We start from the raw sequence: 20302 nt of genomic DNA on the forward strand, positions 1-20302 counted from the left end.
CAGGACATCATCTGTTAAAAGCCTCCCATTGTCGGATACGACATGAAACTACTCCAGTTAGCTCAATCATGTTGTAACTAAGACATCCGCTGGAAAAAATATTTTCTTCACGGATGAGCACACGTTTGATAAAACGGAGTTTAATCTCTCGGCATCCATTTTCAAGCTCTCTGTGTGTTTGTTTCCTTGCGGACGAGAAAATGAGGAGCGCACATTTCCGAGAAGGCGTGTCCTTTGTTGCCGGCCGTTTTCGCCGGTGTGTTAAACACACTTTAGAAAGGAGTGTCCCCAGACTATCAGGAGGCGGAGATCTCTGATTGTCTGGGGACGAGACTATCTCTGTCCAGACTCACATGTAGCTATGACAGTAGACGATGCTTAACATATGGATGTTGCTGCAAAGAAGCAACATATTCTAAAAGTGTAGAGTCTAGAGTCACCAATTCAGTATCTGACCTCCTGCTCCTGAATTATTGTGTTTAGTAATGGCCAAGAAACTGTTTTTGCAGAATATTATGATGTCACAGTGAATCTGACCTGTGACCTTGCGTATATAAAATGCCATCACTTCATTTTTTTGTTCTATTAGACATTTGGGTAAAATTTTGTCATAATTCGTGTATGAATTTTTGAGTTATGGCCAAAAACATGTTTGTGAGGTCACTGTGACCTTGACCTTTAAACACCATAATCTAATACAACACGGGGCCACTAACTACAGTGACTGACGCGAAAACACAAAAACGCGATGGCCTTATCTGGAGCCAGCATTTGGTTTGTCTGTTCTGGGCTACTGTAGAAACATGTTGGTGCAACATGGCGGACTTTGTTGATGAGGACCCGCTCCTGTGTAGATATAAATGGCTCATTCTAAGCTAACGAAAACACAATGATTTTAGTCAAATTCCGTTTTACTCTTAATCCTATACACTGGACCTTTAAGATGTACTCCATCCAAATTCCCCTTTCTAGCCATTTCAGTATGTAATTTTTGGTGTAGTATTGCTTTAAAAAATAAACCTGGTCTACTTACCCTCTCTCAGTGATTGTGGCCCTTTTCACATCCTTGGAGCACATAATTGATTGCAGGCCAAGTGCAATTACTGAGACCTGAAATCTGGGGCCTCAAGCTGAGCCACATGTGCGTATCTATTCCATATGTACAAAATTGGAGTAATCCCTCTCTCGGATATCAGCAATACAATGCTGAGGTCTGAGCAAAATAAGCTTCTCAACAGCATTATTTATTAACAATGAAATAGCATATTTTCTTGTTTAAAATATATTCTTAACAAGGCCAAAGTTTGGAGTGCATCAGCAAACTTAAAGTTTTTTGCTGTCATGGAAATGAAATTATTAGATCCAGTAAAAGTTTGTAGGGTTGTGAAATTGTGATATTTCTACAGAACATACTTACAATTTTTTTTAAGAACCGCAGAGAGCCAGATGCACACGTGTGTAGCACTCACATGGACTGCGATGGCTCAGAAAACAGGGGTAGTCTGGATAAGGTTCAGTTACACAAGCACAGATCCCTATTACTTGGGTCGTACCACGCAGGGAAAAGTAATTTCAGCTTTACCTCTATAGTACAATACAATATCACACATGATGTTTCGTTTGGACTTTAAAAACCCACATCAAAAACAGTTGTCCAAAGTTAAAGGGAGATCCTCCCTCTACAGATAGATGGAGGTCCAACAGGAGCGATTGGTGGAACATGGACAGTGACAGAAAAATGAACAGAAAGTTGTATTTTGTCCCAGGAAGTCTTAGATTCATCCGTAAAAAGGGGCAGGTCAGAGGAAGTGTGTGGGAGAGATCAATTGTGACTTGAAAAACTACAACCCTTCTTTTTTACATACAGGTTCACACCGTAATTCATGCATTTATTTTAGTTTAAATGTGCATTACTGTCTCACGTTTGTTTGCTGCAGTTCTATACGAAAGCAAAGGACTGGTGGCTGTTTGGCTTCTACTTTTGTGTACCGCTGCTCTGCACCGCTGTGTTCTACACTCTGATGACCTGCGAGATGCTCAACCACAGGAACGGCAGCCTTCGCATTGCCCTCAGTGAGCACCTCAAACAGGTGGGACAAATATTAATACAGTAACAAGCCCCTAACTTTAATAAACCTACATAATGTCAGGTTTATTTCACTACAAGCACATGAACATTTGTGATGTGGCTTCATCATGTAGCGCAACGTTTTCATGGAGTGAGATGACTCCACAGTGGCTCAGTCAGCACTGTTTATTCCATGGTTTTAACCTCTAATCCTCCATTACACAAACTTCGTCATCTCCTCTCTAACAGTGGAATGAAATCTGTTGTATCTCTCTGCAGAGGAGGGAGGTGGCCAAAGCCGTGTTCTGTCTCGTCCTCATCTTCGCCCTGTGCTGGTTTCCACTGCACCTCAGCAGGATCCTGAAGATGATGCTTTACAGGCCAAAAGATAGAAAGCGCTGTGAGCTGTTCAAGTGAGTCACTGGAAGAATAAACCCTCTTAAACAGAGTATGCACATGTACACGACATGGCACTGAAACCTGAAACAAGGCAGATCCTGCCAGAAGTGTTTAACATTCAATGCTATGCCAAAAAAGGATTTAAATAGGCTCTGTGGTGCTCTATAAGAATAATTAAAATCAGATTCTTCTATTTTCAGTTTCCTGTTGGTCCTGGATCACCTCAGTATCAACCTTGTAACAATCAACTCCTGCATAAACCCCATTATCCTCTACTTTGTCAGCAAGAAGTTTAAAAACTGCTTCAAGGTATGGTACTCCCCTACAGCACATGGATGTTAATGAATGTAACACGCTCACACTTTATCTTTTTCTCTCACGCACACACTTCAGATTCAGTCTGGCCGGTAAAGCAAACAGTGAACTCAGGCTTTTTGTCCGTGACACAACAGAGCCTGTGATGGTGATGACATTCCATGAGCAACATGTAAAAGCAGCCCGGTGATTTATGTACTCACTTTGTAGGGCTGAGGTCACACGCTGCAAATGTCTGTCAAACGGACCTGGGCTGGAGATAAACCATGACTCAAGTTTGCACGTTAAAGGATTAAGGGAGGGTGGTGGGAGAGCAAATGAGAGAGTGACTGCACGTATAGAAAAAAATCCTTTGTAAATATTGCTGTGTTAAAGGAACAGTTCAACATTTGGGGAAACACATTTATTTGGTTTGTTGATGAGAGTTAGATGTGAAGATCTGGATCTAGAGTAGAACTCATATTTGTTGCTAACAGTAAATATCAAGCTACAACCATAAGCTGGTTAGCTTATGTCTCGTTTCCACATAGCTCTGTGTACATATGTGAGTCAACCAGTGGTCTACTGATTCAGAGCAGAGCATATGCACTGTGCCACAGGAAGTTAGCATAAAAACAAATTAGCTAACAGACTGATAAATGTAATACAGCAATATTTATGATTTTTGTTAGTAAAAAGTTTGATGGCATGCTTTGCTCAGGACCCCAGGAAGTGCACTGGGAATTGAAGCTGATTTTCATAGAGGCCAAAAGGTGGCATTACAACTCCCGAGTCCATCACATGATGCAACTGGGCCCAGAAATACTTTTCCTATAGACTTATATTCACAAAGAGATGTCTGTAAATCAGTGGATACATTTCTTTGAGCGTTTCAAGCCCCCTCTAACAACACATTCTCACTTCGACCTCAACATTTAACAACGTTTGGTCATGGACTTTCCACATCCAGATACGACGTGAAAGGTACCCTGGGTGTGTTGGATGTTGACGTTCTGGGACGCTGTGTCAAGCTCTGCCTGTTACATGCATTGTCCTCTTTCAAAATACACCGTTTTCACAGGAAATTTAAAGTTTACATTAAGTCTCTTTCAAAATAAACGCACTACATCAGTAAAACACTGCGAATTGACGTTTTTGTTGTCTTCAACAACTAACGCACACGGTTGGGTTTAGGAAAAAAGAAGAGGGTTTGGCTTGATAACCTTACGGTATGCGAACACAGCTCTCCTGAGTGAAAGTCTGTGCTTCTTGTACCCATCTACCACCCCTCCCATCTGCCCTACTCGGACTTTCGTCGCCTTAACTTTCGTTTGTGTCCCACTGCACTTCCCCCTGATGCCGCCAAGCGCAATTTAACTATAATGGTGACCGGACACATATAATGCCGACATTTAAAGATGGCTTTTTCATCAGTCTCTGACGTTGCAAGTCATTACCCAAGTGCCGGATTTCAAGGACTGTGAGTGAGACTGTTCTGCCTTGAAATGATTCGTTTCACTATCAGAATTTGATCCATTCAGTCCGAAAACATTTGAAGAGCTATATATATATATATATATATATCCTTTTATCCCAACTTAAGTTAGTGGAGCACTAAACCAGAGGTAGCCATCTTGGCCAGCGGAAGTCTCTTGTGCATTTGCGATATGGGCCCAAATACTGAAGCTGTGTTGATCATCTTGGTAATTGTATATGAGGCAGTTGAATGTTTCTGGCTTCATGCACCAATGAGCAACTTTCATAGGAATGAACAGTGTCGTGGGTCTAATTCTGTATCCAGGTCTCCTGGGCAATGCTAACTCCCACGTCAGCAAAACAAAACAAAACTGTGTGGAAATGAGGCTTTAGTTTTGCATAAAGACTGGAAGTCACTGCTCTTGATCCAGAAATATCTCTGTATAGAAGCGGAATTTTACATGTTGGCTTCAGCTTTTGTATTGAATTAACAAATGACATCTAATATTTTAATTAGTCAGTTTTAGAAGTACTAAAGACACAGCTAAGCGAGCAGTTTCCCCCTGATTTCAGTCTTTATGCTAAGCACCATCTCCTGGCTCCAGCTTCACATTAAACTGAGAAATATGACACAGATATCAATCTTTCCATCTAACCCTCTCTAAGTGTATTTCCCAATATTGTTCCTCTAAAATGTTCTCTCCTTCTTCATATGTTCTTCAAGTCGTGTTTGTGCTGCTGGTGTTACTCTGAAAACCAGCTGAGCAGCATCGGACCCATGAATGGTACCAGTATCCAGTGTAAGAGCCCCGAGCCCAACAACGTCCACACTGATCGCAGCATGAGGAAAGACAGCGACTGATCTCTCACCTGAGGACTATTTTCAAACTCTCCCATATACCCAGCAGCTTTTAAAATACAACCAACGCTCATCCTAAAATATATACATCAAAAAGTACTTCAGACAATATGCACATCCTTAGGACCACTGAAGCAACAAATGAGCCTGGCAGGGATGGATCAGGAACTGGAGATAAAAGGAACAAACAATGGATTTGGCGCACAACGCTCTGAAGTTTACCAAGCCTCTCAGCGGGCTAAACTTCCAAGGACAAACTCCTTGTATTCCCACACCCACAGACAGTGACGCTGTAGCGTGAGAGAAGAAGGGGGAGGGAGAGATGAGGAGGAGGAGGACTCTTTTCTACAGGATGCAGCTGAGCGGTGACTATAAATTACTCTCAATAAGTAGCAGAGCGTGCTATTCCTGTAAAGGGCAGCACTACTGGGAAGGATGCACGAAGCTGCAGGAAGGAAAAAGCAGACTGCTCGCTGTCAGAGGGAATGATGGGAGATGAGATGTGCCGTCCCCAGGAGTTTGCTGCTCATTGACGGTGGAAAACAGGAAAGCATGTTACTGACTGCAGACAACAATTCATTCTCCATTAAACATGCGGGTGGTTGCACAGTGTATTTTACTCACACTCATTATTCATTAAGCTACTTTGTGGTATAATAAGAAGAATGTTTTGGAGTTTTTTCTTTTTCTAATTTAGTAGGAAAAGAGGGAAAATGTGTTTAAACAAAAAAAATGCATCCTAAATTTAAAAAAAAGCTTAAGGTCTGCTTAAGGTAATCATGATCCACATACTGCCAAACTTCTGGTTAGTAATCCAGAAATGACAGATTTCATAACAGAATCACGTACAGTGCCAGAATAAGCCAAAATACACTGGCACAAAACCAAGTACAGTGTTGTAGGTTTTAAAGCCGATAAGGTACAACTCTGTATTTACATACATGTCAAACAAATGATAAATATGAGGTAATGCATTACGGTAGGTCACCAAAATGGATGTGAATTTGATTTTTTTTAAACACTGTGAATTTCAACAGATATAATCAACTTGTATAACCAGTGGAATTTATTCAGTATGTAGGCCTATAGTGTCCACTTTTATAAAGTGTTATATTGCAGTTATAATAAGTATTTTATTCAGACAACATTACTTGTGTAATGACATAGGCAAATGAGTTTTTAATGGCGGTGATAAAAGCTCCAAATATTGAAGGAGTAGTTTAACATATTGGAAAACACCCTGATTGGCTTTCTTGCTGAGAATTAGATGAGCAAACTGACACCACAATAAATATACGCACAATGAATATTTGGATACAGCCATAGATTGTTAGCTTGGTTTAGAGTGAAGGCTGGAAACGGTTGAAACAGCCAGCCTGGCTCAGTCTGAAGATGACAAGATCCTCCTGCTAGCACTTTTAAAGCTCTCTAATTAACATGCTCTTTAAAGTTAGTTTAATCTGTATCAAAGTGCTAGAGTGACAGTTTTTAGGTTTTCCCTGCTCACGATGCTCATAGGCTGACATTTTTCACATGTTGCGTTGCTGTCAGGCATATCATAGTAATGCTGTCACTCATGAGTGGCAGCCAGTGTTGGACTCTCTTTACAAAAGTAGTATTATTACTTAACTTATTAGTGTCTGCCCATCGTAAAGACTTGTTATATTACGTTTCTGTTACACTCCACTAAATTGGTAGTATCATCCTTTCTCCTCAAAATTCAGACTTGGCATGCGCACGTGTGTAAATGTCAGGGCAAAGTGCAGCTAAGGCTAGATAGCTTTCAAAAGATTTTTTTTATCTGGGGTTCTTGTGTTGCCTTTGATTTTTTCCCCAATGATCGATCTGAAAGATAGAGAGTCATGGAGGCAACATGTCATCCACCACAAAACCAAAATGCTAGAGTAACAATTTTTAGGTTTTGCTTGTTAGCCAGCAGCTAGGGTTGCCAGCATCCTGAAATGGTGATAAAGAATGATAGTTCTGTAGCTTTTTCTTTTTTGCCCGGCTCACTGTGCTTATAGTTGGCATTTTTTAATTGTCGTGCCAATGTCAGGTGTATCGTGGTAATGCTGTCACTCATGAGTGGCAGCCAGTGCTGGACTCTATATTACCTTTCTCTCACATCCCACAAAATCCTTTCTCCTCAAAATTCAGACTTAGCATGTGTGCCTTTGTAAATATCAGGGTAAAGTCCAGCTAAGTCTAGAAAGCTTTCAAAAGATTTTTTTTATCTGAGGATCTTTCGTTGCCTGCGATTTTCTTCTCCAATGATTTGTCTGAGTCAGTTGTGGAGATAGCCAACATTTCATCCACTGCATATCCAGTTACAAAGTTCATTAGCTCTTTGTCGTTTGTAGCCGGCAGCTGTCCACGATTAAAATCCAGTTTGGGTTGTTTAGCCATTGCAGAGCTCCAGCCATCCCCTGCAGCCGAGGTAGGGTTTATCTCCACATGCTTCACATTGTGCTGTTGGTTGTAGGAGTTGTTTCAGACCTGGTTTGAGGATGTGTTTTTCTCAGTGAAGAGACTTAGTACCACTACCTAAAACAACAAAATCAATGTAATGACAATATTTCCACCTGCTGAATATATCTCGTATCAGTTCAATACAAAATGCGTCTTTCAGTTCTCAATATTTTACAGCACAGTTTGCGACCCTACGAACAGCTAACAGGCTGTGGAAATGACTGTAGCTAAAAAAACAAACTAGATAGATAACATGTAAATTAATGAGCTTTAGAGCTGCTGACAGGTAGATTGTGTTGCCTTCAGACAGAGCCAAGCTGCTGCCCCCTGTTTCAGTCTTTAAGCTAAGATAAGCTAACTGGCTGCTGGCTGTACATTTATCAAGCAAACAAGAGAATGGTGTCAATTTTCTCATCTAACTCTCGCCAAGAACGTGAATGAGTCCATTTCTCAAAATGTCAGACTATTCTTTCTCTGTTAAAATCATATTCAGCTACCAAAAACTACACCGCCTTATACTATTTTATATGTGAATAGATGTAAACCTGTGTGTGTGTGACTGTTTGGTAGCATGTATGTGTGTGTGCGTGTGTGTGCTGTGTGTATAATTACTTGCACTTCTTTAGTTGGAGTGTTTTGCACACTTGTGTACAGAACAACAGGCTGATATCTGTACAGTTTTACTTTACCACTATCCATCAGAGCAATTCATAATGGAATCCATATACTGTTTGTTGTCGTTGATGCTGCTGCTGCTTAAACCAATAAATCAATTTCCATCTCCACTGTAAGAAGGTTTATTTCACTATCGTGCTAATATTGGTTTCTCCGGGAAGTCCAAGGGGGCCCCTTCTGTTTTTCATCTGCGTCTGTGAGAAAGAGGCGTCTGGGAGTGATTTGAAGCACACTGTGACCTGCTTGGCAACTGAGCCCTTAGGGTTGCTAATGTCAGCGGAGAGGATGTGAACAGCTCGGATGGTGGGAATCTGATACACAAAACTCACTTCTCATCTGTGTTGCCAAAAGAGGATAAAGGAAAGCAAAGTTTGACCGTTACTTATCTGTGCTTTAGTCATATATTAGCTCTGACATGGCAGGATTGTATATAATTCTCATGTAAACATTGTCATAATGGTTGTATATAATAAGAATTTGCTGAAAACTTTAATGTCACAAGCCTTTTTTTCCCATTAAATAAAGCACTAGTTGTATCCCGACTGAGTCTGTGACAACTTCCCACAATTCAGCGTCTACCAAAAGTCTCATTAACACAGGATTACGCCCTCTATACCTCTCAAAAATAGACAGTTACCAGAGCAGTGTGATTCCATACGCAAAGTTGAAAAACACCCAAGACCAACAGAGCACTGCAGCAGTCGCGGCTTTATCGGATGTTGGTCTGTTATTTATTTCACTGGGTTGGTGATAAGTCTCAGCCAGGTCATAAACTTTATGAAACTGCTCCATAATCCTCATAAGAAATCATGCCACAGACAGGTTCCAGTAACCCTGAAGAAATACAGAATTGCTCAAAACTTTGGTTGCACCACAGCTTTTTTTTTAAGGTTTAACGTATCAGAGAATTAAAAATAATTTATATTTACTGTGACACATATTGGAACATATTCATGCTTTCCTGGGAAGTGAGAGAGGGAGAATCAGAGAGTGTGAGAGAAAGTGAAAGGGAGAGCGAAGTGGAGCGGTTTTAGCTCTGTGGAATTTGGTGGGAACCTTGTTTCTTGCCAGCGGTGAATTGAATAAAGCTCAAAAACAAATAATAAAGGATCTCAAAGGTCCAAAGTGCCTCTCCATGCAGAGCTTATTCACATGTGGTTGGTGATTCAGCAAATATGTTAAAGACCAGTCAATGCTCATGACAAAGACGCCCCCAAACACCCTGCACTTATTATCTGATTATTATTATCTTTTAGATTTATTGCATTCATTACAAACAAGTACAACAACTTAGCTAACAAACAACAATAAATAACAAACTATTACTATACTATATATTAATATGATAAACTAATGCTTCTCAAATACACTCCACTCCGCCATAACCATAAATGCTGCAGCATGTTCTGACTGTGAAGACCACTCACTGATGAACTAGATGGACTAAAGGTTGGTTTCCCTACAGACCAACCATTTTCCCCTTATATTTGATTTTTAAACCATTTTTTGCAGCCGCCTGTGTCACCTATGGGAGGATCTGACTGCTAATTCAGACTTTCACTTCATTCTTTCTTTCTTCATTCTTACAATACAAGTCAATCTGCTCTCAATCATTCTTAAAAACATGTTTTTCTTTTCCTTTTTTGTGAACTTAACTTCAAATGTCTGTATTTAATTCAATCTTTAAACACAACATATCATTTTCAGTCATTCTTGTGTTTGTAATACAGACTGGATATCATGAAAGCAGTGTTCTCTATTGTTTCAAATTAAAGAATTACAAGAGAATTACAGCATCTTATTTAATTTACAGAAACACTTACTTGCTTGCCACAAAACCACACAGCCCATAATTACCGAATCCATTTTAATTGCATCAAAATAATTGAAAAAAGTTAACTAATTAATCAAAAATGAAACAGATACAGTGAGTATTCTGATTCCTGGTATCGGAGGAAGTGAAATCTGTCTCAGAATTGCTCAATTCCATATAAAATCCATTATCAAGGAATCCATCTTCCTAAACATAATGACCCATAATGGCCCCAGCACTCCAGGGGCCCCAAAAGCTCCAGATTTACTCTATGTCGATTGGTTTGTGCTAAATTAACTGAAACCTTGTGTGGAATTATGCAGCACAGAAGCACAATATTAACTGACGTGATAAGGACCTGCTCTTGAGTGTTAAAGAATGTCTGTGTGTGAAAGTCTGATTTAAAGACCTTTGTTTATGCCTATACTGTCATAACCAGCCTGTTGCAACAAATTAATCAGAGGGAAACTGTAATATCAGTAGTGTAGAAAATGAATGAATAGGAGTAAGCAGTATAGGTGTTGTATTGCAATAGGTAAGACAACAAAAGCTATAAAGCTAAAACCATGTGAGAGAATAGGGGATTTCAACTGGTCTTTCTGCATGGGGCACATCAAGCCTTCAGATCCACACACTGCAGACAGGAAAAAAAACTGAGCAACAAACAGTGAAAGCAAGCAGAGGGTCCAGCAGCTCCTATTTGCCCTGGGGCCTCCAAGCAGCTTAATCCGGCCATGAGCCTGCCGATATCCTAAAATTTTGTTATTGTCAACAAACCCCACAAAAATACCAAAACCTGAGAGGTCACAGATATATAGTTTCTAAAGGCTTAATAATATCCTGTGAACATGAGTCAAACAGAAGTAAACAATGTTGGGGACTGTTTTCAGCCCTGGATTTGGCGTCCTGGTGGTTATTTGCGGCAGCAGGACAGTACATGTTGTACTGACTCGAAATAAGCTGCTGCCTTACATTACAGTGTTTATAGTAATGTGGGAATGTGTGGCTCGTTGATGTATATTTAATAAGTTCTGGACAACAATGGAGGTCTATGGCACAGAGGAATAAGATACATCAGGCTTTGGATATCCTTTAAGAGACTCAGAGCTACAACACTTGTTTTTAAATAACTGCTGTTCATGTTGTATGAGCTTCTTTGACGTCACCCTACTTCACTTATGTTGTTGTTCAGGAACAGATGAACTGAAGTGAACACCCTCAGTGAGCCTGAACATTTCCTGACACAAAGGCCTATGGCAGACGTATTAAGATAAATAAGTAATTGTTGAACAATTGCAGACTTGTGTATTCCTCTGACAAAGGAGGTGCACTTTGGCTGATACATTATATCGCAGGAATCAGACAGTGCGTCTCCTCCTTTGTTGTGCATTGATTATTATTATTCCTCAGACCTATCCATTCTGCTTATCCCGTCTGTGTGTTTCCTGCAAGGCGCATACTGTACGACGCACTTCACCCTACAGTTATGGCTACGATTCAACGAGACATAATGGACGCCACATCCTTTATGCTAAAATATGTTTTGGGTCTGATCAAACACAGCATATGTTTATCTACCCTGCCCTTACATGGCTGTACCCTGTTTGCCACTTTGCATGGCAATCCCTCCAAGCTATCCACCATGGCACTCGCTCGCACGACTTGTGGCAAAGACTATTTCTAATTCATAAAAGCCAAAAGGAGCGATTCAAAATTCATGAACAATCTGTCCTGCTACAACCAGTGATTTCTGTGACTGTGGGGCAGTGGAGACATGGAGGCAACAGAAAGGAAAGTTCTGCCTCCCCTCATTTTACAGGAAGACACACAGACACAAGTACACTCAAGCCTGTGCACGTACAAATGCATACAAGAGCAAAAGGTAAGAAAGAGGTTCGGATAGGCAACTACTTTGTTAAGGCAGGATTTAGATTGAACAAAAAATATAGGATAACCATAAACAAAAACAGGACAAATTGCTAATGGATTTCTGCATTCATGTGACAGATGCTTTTCTGAAGGGAGCGAACAATGGATAATGATTATTTTTGCTCCAAAAGCTGGAAAACTAACATTTTTTTTTCATTTAACATAAAACATTATTACATTTTTTGTCATAACTGTTTATTATATTTAACATATTTAACTTTAAAAACAGGGACAGTTTGAAAAACATCTAAATATCCTGCATAAAATATAGATGCTGTGCTTCGTTCAAATTTATCTTTTTTAATGATGAAAATGAATGTAACAAATTAGGATTATTTTATCATGGACTGATATGGCTCTTCTTGATTTCAGATATGGTGCAAACCATGCTGTTCAGCTATTATAGGCCATTCTCACTGACAGCATTTTGACATTTCTCAGTAAGAAAAGCACAGATACTGTGTAAATAACAAAATGAAAGCTGAAAATGAAAGGTATTGTGCATGTTGACTCAATGTTTTGGCTTACCGGGACATTTAAACAGAATGAATCCATCGTTGTTATTGGTATCACCTGTGTTTTCCACCCATAACAAGTCAAAATGTCTGCTGTGGAGAGGCACTATATGGATGCAGTTTTATTGACTTCATATTTATTGTATAATTGGTTGTATTGCACTTCAACAAATCACACATGCACTGCCATAGGAAGCTGTTAACATATTATTTTCATTGTATGTTTCAACTGGGAAAAGTTAAATGTACAGATACTGAATGGCCTGCTGACATTCAAGTACAGTCTGTGCACTATCTCAGTCCAGAACTGCTTATCTTAGTCTTGGAATTTGAAAGAGTCCATCTGTGCAAACAAACTCAATATAGAAGAAGGAAAGAAGCAGAATTATCAAGATGCATTTGTCTGATATCTTGTATTTTATTGGGTGGGTTACAAAGGCTAATTTAGGTGTCAGACATAATGAATAGTTTAGGAGGCACATATTCCTTGATAGGTTTGTCATTTTTATAGAGATGGGGGCAAAGTAGGTTACTTTATTTGCAAATTGAATCACCTGTAACCTACCAAATGCATTAACAGGCCACAAAAACCCTTTTCTACAAGGTCTAGGATGCCTAAATGTGATCTATAAAACAGTGAACATGGTAACCAGTCTAACTCTACCACAACAAATTTAAAGTCTGGTATCCTGGTAATTGTTAATTCACATTGCCATCTGCTGGCCAAAGCACAGATCATGTGATCAATGAGAATGCAGAGCAACCAAACTAACTATAGCTGACGTTAGACTGGGAAGCAGTTAGTCTTCATTGATTGGTTAAACTGAGAAAATCAGCCAATCAGATTCAAGACTGTAGGCGGGACTACATGTAAAGCGAACAGCAGGAAGTACACCCTCAACAACAATTACTTTTTCGGAAACTTTTACCAGCGTTAACCCAGTAAAAGCAATGTAAAGTGTACATTCATCTAACGAGTCGTTGGACATATAACTGAGGAGCTCAGCTTTATCTCGGTCGACACTGAGACACTTTCAGCGGTTCAGCCTGGTTCATCTTCTTTGTTTGTTTACATGGTGAAAAGCTCCTAAGCTAACGTTAGCAACCTAGCTTGGTAGAACCGAGTCATATGAGCTGTTAATTATCCAGAAGCTTTGTCCTCATGAATGAAACTTAACACTAGCGACAGAGCCCAACGAGCCTGGACATAAGTGACGGGTTGTCTCGGGTCGCAGTGAGCCGGTGAAAGTGTAGCAATGCGAAGCTAACGCTTAATGTGTCGAGCGTTGGTTAAATAGTGTTGTCACTGTACCTGCGGCGGTGTTAAAGGCCCTACAGCGTCTTCATGTCAAGATGCCTTGCTCCTGTGGGAACTGGAGAAGATGGATTAGGCCGCTGGTGGTTGTGCTGTACATATTGTTGCTGTTAGTCGTCCTGCCCCTGTGTATCTGGGAGCTGCAGAAGTCAGAGGTCAGTTCGAATAATCGATGAATCTGATTAACATGATGTCTGATGGTGATTCTAGGAGTTCTGTTGGTTTAACACAGTGGTGAAATGCAACTTAAAACACATGGTACTCAAGTGCATCAATAATTTTTTTTAAAGTACTTGCATTTTACTTGATTTAAGTCATAGTAATTTAATGTCAATACATATTAATACTTCTCTACATTTCAGAATTATGTATTCAGCTTCTTACTCTACTGCATTCATACTACTGCAGTAGGTACTTATTACATTTATAGTCATACAAAGCATGTGATTCACTTTTTTTTAGGTGTCATGAATTACTCACTGCAGAACATTTCCTTATTATCAAATCATATGAGTTTGTTACTTGAGTCATACTTCCATAAATGAGAAAATCTGCTCCTGCACTTAGAATATTTCTGTTTTCAACTTAATATTTTTCGCTATAATGAAGAGCCTTTCTTCACAATTCCAGTCCAGCAGCCTGCCATCATTTCTAAAACCATCTTTGAACATGTTGATTACAATTATAAAGAGTTTGAAATGCTCCCACAGATTTTTTTTTAATTGATTTTATTTTAAGAAAACAAGGCTGTCAGGTCTGAATGTTAGACAGAAATATAGCTGATCAACTGGAAATTACTATTCAGATATCAGTGATCATATTCGTACAAGATCATACCTAAAACATGGAGTAGGGTGCTTTTATGACATTTTTCCTAAATTCCTTTTTTACAGGGCTGCAGGATAACATCAGCACGTCATCAGTATCGGCCGATATTGGCTTTAAATCGAACTAACAGAATCAGTCAACGTGCATTTTCTTACTTTGCACAACGGATGAATTCATACTTCACATTATTTTTTTATTCAGGAAAGGAATTAAAAGTAACATCATGTGTTACAGTTAAAACCGGCCTGACTCAGTTAAAAATTGTTTTTCAGCTAGTTCCTGTTATGCAACAAAAACACATTAAAATACAGAATAAAAACAGAAACAATCAACAGAGGCAAAACAACAAAACATAGGCAGCTACATAGACAATGCCGAGTAGCGGACTGAAGTGGAGTGAGTAAAATGGGATATGAGATTTAAATCAGTGGTTGCAGGTGCATGCATTAATATTACATACATATTGCATCATCGAAAAGTATTGTATTTCATGGCTCCAGTGGCTGGTGGGACATCATGATAAGAGTATGCACTCATAATATGATGTTAATTCCGCTACAGACGAGACTTGATAATCAATATAATTACGTGGGGAAAAAAAGTGGATGTATTGATATCCAATTTCGTGCATCCCTCCTTTTTTATTTTATTTGTACAAAGTTGTATTGCTATATTATTTGAGTAAAGAATGCAAACTTCTAAACAGCTTCCAACCCTGACTTTAAATGTAGAGATGTTACATTCTGGGTCACCAGAATTCTTGCTTGCCAGACTTAAATGCACAACGAGGATAAATGTTAACTGTGTTGACTGTTTTCTTCCATGTAATGACAGGTTGGCACTCATAATAAAGCATGGTTCATCGCTGGGATATTTGTCTTCATGACCATACCCATATCATTATGGGGTATCCTCCAGCATCTGGTTCACTACACTCAGCCAGAGCTGCAGAAACCTATCATCAGGTAAAGATGTCAACAATCATGTCAGCCTTGAACAATAGTCTCAAACTGCTTGTTAATTGTATTTGTTTTTATTTTTTTTTAGGATATTATGGATGGTCCCAATCTACAGCTTGGATAGTGTGAGTTGTGTATTATATAATCAAAGCCATTGTGCAACACCTACTGTATATTATGCATTGAATCCATATATATGTACATACAGAATTACGGACATTTAAATACAGGCAAAACCAGATCTTTGCTGCCATATCACCATTCACTGGAGACATTACCGTAAGCCGTACCATTGAGAGACTGCCTGTATCCTCACTTTCCATGTAATCACTTTCTTTTTCCTGTTGCAGTGGATTGCATTGAAATACCCTCGTATAGCAATTTATGTGGACACATGCAGAGAGTGCTACGAGGCCTATGTCATCTACAACTTCATGACCTTCTTGCTAAACTACCTGGAGAATCAGTACCCCAGCCTGGTGTCGATGCTGGAGGCTCAGGAGCAGCAGAAACACCTCCCCCCTCTTTGCTGCTGTCCGCCCTGGCCAATGGGAGAGTACGTTTCCTATGAATTTAGATGATTTTTTATAATGAGGACACTAATGATGCATATAGTCCATGTTGGGCCATACAGTAAGCGCGATGCATCCAACACTGGTCAAAGATTGGGTGTAAAATGAATCACTGCTCACCATACGTTGACCCAAACATGTCAGCTTTATTGACTGTAATCATATTTTCTTACTTCAGTTGCTTTCAGTTGCTCACAATTAGAGGTCCAACTGAAATTCTACTAATACTAAGGATTTATCAGTGGTCTCAGTTTTCTTGCGTAAATGATGTATCACAACATTATCCCTCTGATATTTGATTTTAAAGAGCTGTTTATAGTTTTTAAGAAACGCAACAAAAGTGACCTAAAAATAAAAGATGACGAGTTTGTTTTTTGAATTCGCAGTTTGTTTAAAACCATTGAAGTATTTTTAGTACACAAATTAATGACAGTCACCAGCTTCAAATTAGACTCAGTCAGGCAACATCTGTAATTGATGTACAAGCCTGTGTCTTTTTTTTCCATGAGAGCCAGTTTGTTCTCCAAAACTGAAGGGGAACACATTAATTAACATTTGCCTGAAGGTCAGCAGCATCAGTCCCATTTATTAACTTTGAATTTTACGATACTGCCTTAAAAATGTGACCCTTGACAGGATTGTTGTATTGTGCATGATGATATTTGCCATTGTTGTTGAGGAAAATGAGGCATAGTCCAATGTTAAAATGTTGTCATTACACTTGTTTTAAGGACCCACTCACCACATTTTTGTCCATGATTGGGTTTGATTTTAGATTCAGTAGCTTTTACTGACATGACCAAACTAGATGTTGTTCAGCTAATTTAATTCTAATTCAATTTATTTGCCATACATTTTCTTTGCAGGGTTTTGCTGTTGAGATGCAAACTAGGAGTGTTGCAGTACACCGTTGTGAGACCCGTCACAACAGTGATTGCCTTGTAAGTAACCTCTGCTCGTCGTCTGCACTTGTCACAGCTTTTCGGTCACTATTTGTGTTGATGCATGTTTCTATCTCTTTGTAGGATCTGTCAGCTGTGTGGCGTGTATGATGAAGGCAACTTTAGTTCGAAAAATGCATGGACGTACCTGGTGATCTTCAACAATATGTCACAGCTGGTAATACTGCTGCTGTTTTTTATGAGTCTATATGTAATTTGCCTCAATTAATGACTGTACAATACAGGTAACATAGATGTAAAAAAATGTTACATCCTATCTTGAACTAGATTTCTCTTTGCCTTGATCTAGTTTGCCATGTACTGCCTGGTGCTGTTCTACAGGGCTCTGAGAGAGGAACTGAGTCCAATCAAACCAGTGGGCAAATTCCTATGCGTCAAAATGGTGGTGTTCGTCTCCTTCTGGTAATTCTCAGTGTTTTCAAACTTAGTGGCTGTTCATGGCTGTTCTCCAGGGTGCCAGCTGATGCAGGATAAACCACAGTAAACCAACAGGAAATCAAAGTTCCATCGCACATTAAGATATTAGGATTGACAGCGTTTTATTGACAGATGACCGAAATCTTGAACTTTGATTTCTTTTTTGTTTTTACCTTGCTTGTAAATACTGTATATGTTGAAGTATACCTGCAGTCTCCTGATCTACATAGATGGTGGCATGTGGTAGCTACTGAGAATGGTTGTTTTCTGAACTCTTCTAGGCAAGCTGTGTTTATTGCTTTGCTGGTGAAAGTGGGCGTTATCTCAGAGACACGTACATGGGACTGGCAAAGTGTGGAGGCTGTAGCTACTGGGTTACAGGTAAGTGAAAGTGTATTTAATTAAGACATAATTGAGATGAGAATAAGTAGATGAGTTGAGTTTGATCTTAGCGACAGTTGATTTCATATATAAAACCATATGGTACCTGATATAACTTTATTTTTTATCAGCTTGAAACACAACCAAACACACCAAACTGTCCTGTTTCCTCAGGATTTCATCATCTGTGTGGAAATGTTTCTGGCAGCCATCGCCCATCACTTCAGCTTCACCTACAAGCCTTACATCCAGGAGGCTGAGGAGGGTTCTTGCTTTGACTCTTTCATGGCGATGTGGGACATCTCTGATGTCAGAGCAGACATTTCTGAGCAAGTCCGCAATGTTGGTAGGTGGAGTACTTGCACAGTTGTGTATTTGTATCTCTGGTATATTCTCCAACATGGAGAAGCCGGTCAAGACTTTATGTTCTCATTCACAGGGAGAACAGTAATGGGTCGGCCAAGGAAGTCCTACTTTGGTGAGGCACAGAATGACGGTGAGCGATCGGGCCTGCTCTCTTCAGCCTCCCAAGATGCCATTTCAGAGGCGGTGCAAAACCCCGTGTCACCCAAAGGTCAATACGAGGGCCTGGGCAGAACCCTCACACCGCACTCTCTGTCAGCCCCCGCTGGGCTGAGCTCAGCCCCGTGGGATGAAGGATATGAGGCTAGTGTTGAAGAGGACAGGACCAACCAAACCAAAGAACCAACAGAAGGAGATCTCATCGTGATCACCTAGCCTATCGTTACGGCCGACGACGTCACCCACAGACTACCAGACATGGTTGGGCAGGACCCAATTACAGCCTTGCCATATTTCTTCAGACATTACTGGACTGATGAAACATTAAATAAACTGTTTCAAAGGGCACATCAAACAAGTGATAGTAGAAATCTACCAACAAATGCAAAACCAGATGGACCTCTCTGCCGGTGACAGCTCCAAGAATGTTCAGTGAAGTTATGGTACTAAATGACTCGCAGATATTGTCATACTTGGGAGTTACATGGCTCAGTAGGCTCGGCCAAAATGGGTATTAAGTCACTGTAATTGTGAAAGTCTTTTGGTCAATTTTAACGTGCATCCCAAAGAGCACACTAGTCGTGTTTCTTGAGATAAGACGCCAAATAACGCCTCCTAAAGTTTGAGCGAAGCTTCCATGTGTATCCTCTCCAGATTGGAAGTTATTACGCACTTTTTTTGGTGTCATCTCAGTCATATCATGATCTCACATGTGACAGATGGTTAAGGGAAATATGCAACTTTTAAAATACAAATGTTTTCTTTACTCTTTATCTTAGTTCGTAGTGATTTCAGAGGACGTCGACTGAAGCAATTGTAAATCAAACTTTATGATAGTAAAGCACATTAGATGTCCAGAATCACGTTTTGTTTGTTCCTAGCCTGTGTAAGATGTGTGAAAAGAGCCGAAGCAACAACTTTAATGGGATGCACAGTTAAGAAAAACAAATGAACATGGCACATGCTGAGGGATGTGTCCGAACTGACAGTGTGACATCACTACAGAATTAATATTAAAGGTCCAGTTTGTAGGATTTAGTGGCATCTCTTGGCAGAAATGGTATTTGATACTCATAATTTATGTTTTCATAAGTACCTGAAAATAAGAATTGTGTTTTCATTACCTCCTCCACAGACGTTTCTGTTCTGCAACCTGACAGCTAGATGCCTTTAAATCATAACAACTGGACCTTTAATGTAATGTATTTCCTAAGGGTTATAACAAGTAGTATTAAGTATTAAAACAACATACACAATTCAGTCAGCTACAATCAGCACATTCTAGTGAATTCCCATCGATGCTTTACAGCATACAGCTCACTCTATCATGTTTAATAGAGATTTGTTCACTAGTCTTTTCAGATGCCTTGTTTCATGTGCTGTTGAACTCATGTATCCACTACATCAATTTAGCTTTTATATTCCAGGATCAGTTTTATTTGATGAGATGTTTCCAATTGTTTTAGCCTTTGTTTAGATAAAGTTACTTTGCAGCTGTTGCACCGAAGCCATTTACTTTTTACCCGCAGATTTTCCAAGCTCTTTCGTCATTGTGACTTACATGGATTTGTGCAGGGGTATTGACATGTTTAATGTACAGTGTGAGATATCAGTTTGTGTCGGGAAAAAATACAAATGAATCAGCAGTGTAATCTGCATCATGTCCAGCTAAAGAATGTTGCATTGCCTTACATTATTTTATTTTTTTTTAATTAAAACTGACAGGATTACATCAAAGCTGATGTAAATGGTACCACGTTTTAATTTAATTCCATCTCTGACAGTCTCTTCAATAAATCAGATTAACTACATTTTCTGATTTCTTTTGTTCTTGCATTTATTAAGAAAA

At 39.5% G+C, this 20302-nt stretch overlaps 3 protein-coding genes across 3 annotated transcripts in view; all 3 read left to right on the top strand.

Moving 5' to 3' along the window:
• The window catches only part of ednraa (endothelin receptor type Aa), a 15878-nt gene extending 7528 nt beyond the window's left edge, over positions 1-8350 (top strand). Inside the window, exons 5-8 of the mRNA XM_050045014.1 lie at positions 1938-2090; positions 2348-2481; positions 2668-2776; positions 4962-8350. Of these exons, the coding sequence (XP_049900971.1) occupies positions 1938-2090; positions 2348-2481; positions 2668-2776; positions 4962-5099 (534 nt within the window). The 3' untranslated portion in view covers positions 5100-8350. The remainder of the gene's footprint in view (positions 1-1937; positions 2091-2347; positions 2482-2667; positions 2777-4961) is intronic.
• Positions 1-20302, top strand: part of LOC126390617 (FRAS1-related extracellular matrix protein 2-like) — a 372466-nt gene that overhangs the window by 266957 nt on the left and 85207 nt on the right. The gene's annotated exons all lie outside the window — the stretch shown is intronic.
• Positions 13369-20263, top strand: tmem184c (transmembrane protein 184C). The gene is made up of 10 exons (XM_050045012.1): positions 13369-13967; positions 15475-15605; positions 15688-15724; positions 15950-16155; positions 17038-17112; positions 17197-17290; positions 17423-17535; positions 17832-17931; positions 18106-18277; positions 18371-20263. The coding sequence occupies exons 1-10, from the start codon at positions 13851-13853 to the stop codon at positions 18667-18669; spliced, it is 1344 nt and encodes a 447-aa protein (XP_049900969.1). The 5' UTR covers positions 13369-13850; the 3' UTR covers positions 18670-20263.

Source organism: Epinephelus moara, chromosome 5 (assembly GCF_006386435.1).
Source record: "Epinephelus moara isolate mb chromosome 5, YSFRI_EMoa_1.0, whole genome shotgun sequence".
NCBI lineage: Eukaryota > Metazoa > Chordata > Actinopteri > Perciformes > Serranidae > Epinephelus > Epinephelus moara.

Excerpts from the sequence above, each read along its gene's own strand:
- tmem184c (XM_050045012.1), top strand. The coding sequence starts at position 13,851 with ATGCCTTGCTCCTGTGGGAACTGGAGAAGATGGATTAGGCCGCTGGTG. Across the intron at positions 17,932-18,105 it reads CTGTAGCTACTGGGTTACAG|GATTTCATCATCTGTGTGGA; the intron begins GTAAGTGAAAGT and ends CTGTTTCCTCAG. Across the intron at positions 18,278-18,370 it reads TGAGCAAGTCCGCAATGTTG|GGAGAACAGTAATGGGTCGG; the intron begins GTAGGTGGAGTA and ends TCTCATTCACAG.